General features: G+C 37.4%; 1 protein-coding gene across 1 annotated transcript; it reads left to right on the plus strand.

Annotated features, from left to right (window-relative positions):
* The first annotated feature begins 853 nt into the window (after nt 1–853).
* On the plus strand, nt 854–2,073 carry LOC118927856 (histamine N-methyltransferase-like). The gene has a single exon (XM_036916527.2). It carries the CDS (start codon nt 897–899, stop codon nt 1,773–1,775), a length of 879 nt encoding a protein of 292 aa, XP_036772422.2. The 5' UTR covers nt 854–896; the 3' UTR covers nt 1,776–2,073.
* The last annotated feature ends 1,471 nt before the right edge of the window (nt 2,074–3,544 follow it).

Raw genomic sequence — 3,544 nt, forward strand, 5'->3', positions numbered from 1 at the left:
GGCACAGGGAGGGTTGTGCAACAGAGAGAAGACAAATAGTGATTCTACAGCATCTTACTACGCTTATGGACAGTGACTGTAATGGGGTTTGTGGGGGGGACTTAGTGAAGGGGGGAGCCTAGTAAACATAATGTTCCTCATGTAATTGTAGATTAATGATACAAAAAAAAAGAAAGTTGGAGGAGGAGAGTGGGAGCTAGTGTTTCAAGTACATAGATCTCTCTGGCACAAGGCAGTACTGGATAAATGTCAGTTGTCTCCAAAAGTTAGATGCAATGTAAGTAAAACAGGGAAACAATAAGACCTGGATAAGAGAATTGTTATAGAAAATGCCTTGATGACACTGGCTGTCCTGGAAGCATAGTTTACCATTCAATAGATTTACATGAATTTCTCCAGTAAGGCTTATCACACGTATTTTGGAGGGAAGCAGATTGTGGGATGACTCGAAATCAGAAATCAGTCTGACAAGCATGAAAAGTAGTCAAATAATCGAGAGGAGAAAGAGAAGCCAGCATTAAAATGCCAGACTCAAGCCCAAGCTGATGAACCTTGCTAGAGAGACAAGATAAATCAGGAGGTGACTGTCAAGATAGAGAGGGGTAGAAGGACAGGGGTCCCAGAGGGTGAGAGGAGCATGTTCCGTGCTCAGAGAGGGAATGGATAATATCAAAGTTTTTGGTCAGATAAAAGGAATTCATAATTTATAGATGAAACCTATAACTGTCTCAAGTGGTAGCCCCAAGTGAAGTTGTTTTAGGGGTCAGTTGTGGCAGCCACAAGACATGCCACTTAGATCCCCCTTTTCAAGACAGGACTTGCTACTGAGGTTCAAAAAGTATGGTTAAGGAAGTTAAACCTGCTTTCCCTCCCTCTTTTCCCTCAGAAAACCAAATATGGCATCTTCCATGAGGAGCTTGTTTTCTGACCACAGCAGATATATTGAATCTTTTCGGAGGTTTCTCGACGATTCCACGGAGCACCAGTGCATGCAGGAATTCATGGACAACAAGCTGCCAGATGTAATAGCAAGGATTGGAAATACAAAATCAGAAATTAAGATTCTAAGTGTTGGTGGAGGTGCAGGTGAAATTGATCTTCAAATTCTCTCTAAAGTGCAAGCTCAATACCCAGGAGCTCATATCAACAATGAAGTCATCGAACCAAGTGCTGAACAAATCACCAAGTACAAAGAGCTTGTAGCCAAGACATCAAACCTCGAGAACATAAAGTTTGCTTGGCATAAGGAGACATCATCTGAATATCAAAATAGAATGATGGAGAAAAAAGAAGTTCAGAAGTGGGACTTTATTCATATGATTCAAATGCTGTATTATGTAAAAGATATCTCAGCTACCCTGAAATTCTTCCATAGTCTCTTAGCTACCAATGCTAAGATTCTCATTATTCTCGTATCAGGAACCAGTGGATGGGACAAGCTATGGAGAAAGTACGGATCCCGCTTGCCACGGGATGACCTCTGCCAGTATGTAACATCCTCTGACCTCACTCAGATGCTGGAGAAGTCAGGAATTAAGTATGAATGTTACAACCTTCTATCCACCATGGACATATCTGACTGTTTTATTGATGGCAATGAAAATGGAGACCTGCTATGGGATTTTTTGACAGAAACCTGCAACTTTAGTAAAACAGCACCACCTGATCTCAGAGCAGAAATTATGAAAGATCTACAAGAACCTGAATTCAATGTAAAGAAAGAGGGAAAAGTTCTTTTTAATAATAGTCTGAGTTTCATAGTGGTTGAGGCATAAATATCAATCCATGAGGGTGTATTTAAAAATATTTTGAACAGTGTTGATCATTCATTTATTTCTGTATTAAAATTATAAACACATAACATAGAGCATTGTCTCTTCTGTGTAAAATCTAGAAAATTCCAAGACATTCTTCCTAGACATACATGTAGAATTGTACATGATACTCTTGCTCTTATCTGATCCTTTCTCCAGGCAAAGAGACTACAGGAAGGCTAAATACCACATAACCTGGAAAAATGAGAAAATTAAGTTTCATTGGCTTATTGACAATAAAATCCTTTCTATTTTCTGATTGTACAGGAGTTTTATAGAATATTTACAAAGTATGTAGTATGGATTCTTTAAATACTAGTAAAGTATATATTTATCAATACTTTGAACACTAAGGAAATATATATTTGATTTTTCCCCTTTTGTGAAGAAGTTTTTGTGTTTGTACACTCCTCTAGCAGTTTCTATCTCATTTTTATTGATTACTCATATTAAGCATTTTTAGAATATTGCAAAATTAACTCTTCATCATGTCTTCCACTTCTCATTTTGTTTTCTCGCTATTTATGATATTATGGTATTTTGTTTGTTTTTCAATACATTAACATTTTTCTATTCTATTCAGTCAAATTTAGTTTTTTTTCCTGGGTTTCTGACACATTTTAAAAAGCCTTCTAAAACCAAGGTTTCAAAATATCAATATATTTTATCATAATCATTTTATACTATAACTGTTTAAAAAATATATTTTTGATATGTTTGAAATTTACATAAATGTAAAGAGTGAGACTGAGAACAAGCTGTTTTTATTCAAAAAGATAGTTAACTGTATCAACAAAATGGGGGGAAAAAACTTCAAATATTTAAAATGCATCTTTTATCATTTACTAACTTTCTGAAGGACCTTGAATCTATTTCAATACTCTATAGTCCCTATGTCCCTCTGTCTTAAGATTTCCTCTAAGACCAAGAGTCATGTTTGGACAATAAGATTTCAGGGGACTTTTTTGAAAACTCATTTGATATTCCCTATTTCATCTTTAATAATAAACATCAATCATTCTGATAAAAAAAAAAGTGTGGTTAGCCTTTAGTTCCTTCAAGCTCTGCCTTGCGGTGGAGCTGAGGTCAGACTCTTCATGAGTGTCTCCCAACCTACGGCTGAGCAAGGCAGTGGTGAGAGGAACTAGCCATTCTCATCCAGCACAGACTCCTTAAACTGGGCACCATGGTTCTGGGGCTCCCTGCTGGGCTAGCAGAGGAAGCCTGGCAGTCTGACCACTCCCCTGTTCAGCCCTGCTTACTCCCCTTTTCCTTATATCCATCACTCCCCCAGAAAACCTTTCGTATTCCTAACTCCATACTATCATCTGTTTGCAAAAGAACCCACCTATAGAATTTCAAGTCCTGTCACATACATTATCTTGTTTTATCTTTGGAATAACCAAGGCAGTAGAGATAAAGGAGCACCCAGAAACAGAAATCCAGAGCACTTAAGTAACTTATGATGCTGGGTGGTGCCACAGTTGATCAGAACCTTCCTCCAAGTCTTTTCCAAGCCTGGCTCTTGCCTTGGAGATGCTAAGAGGTATAGTGAGTGACCACAAAAAGCACTAAAGGAAGCCACGATTGAGTATCTGTCAAACTTTGCAGAAATAACATGAGATTGAAAAGTAAAAGGTCACAGTAGAGAAAAGCAACCCCTTATTTAAAGTAGTACAGTTTAATGAAAGAGGAGAATTATAAATTATTTTAAATTATTTTCTGTATCC

This window comes from Manis pentadactyla, chromosome 1 (genome assembly GCF_030020395.1).
Source record: "Manis pentadactyla isolate mManPen7 chromosome 1, mManPen7.hap1, whole genome shotgun sequence".
Taxonomy (NCBI): Eukaryota; Metazoa; Chordata; class Mammalia; order Pholidota; family Manidae; genus Manis; species Manis pentadactyla.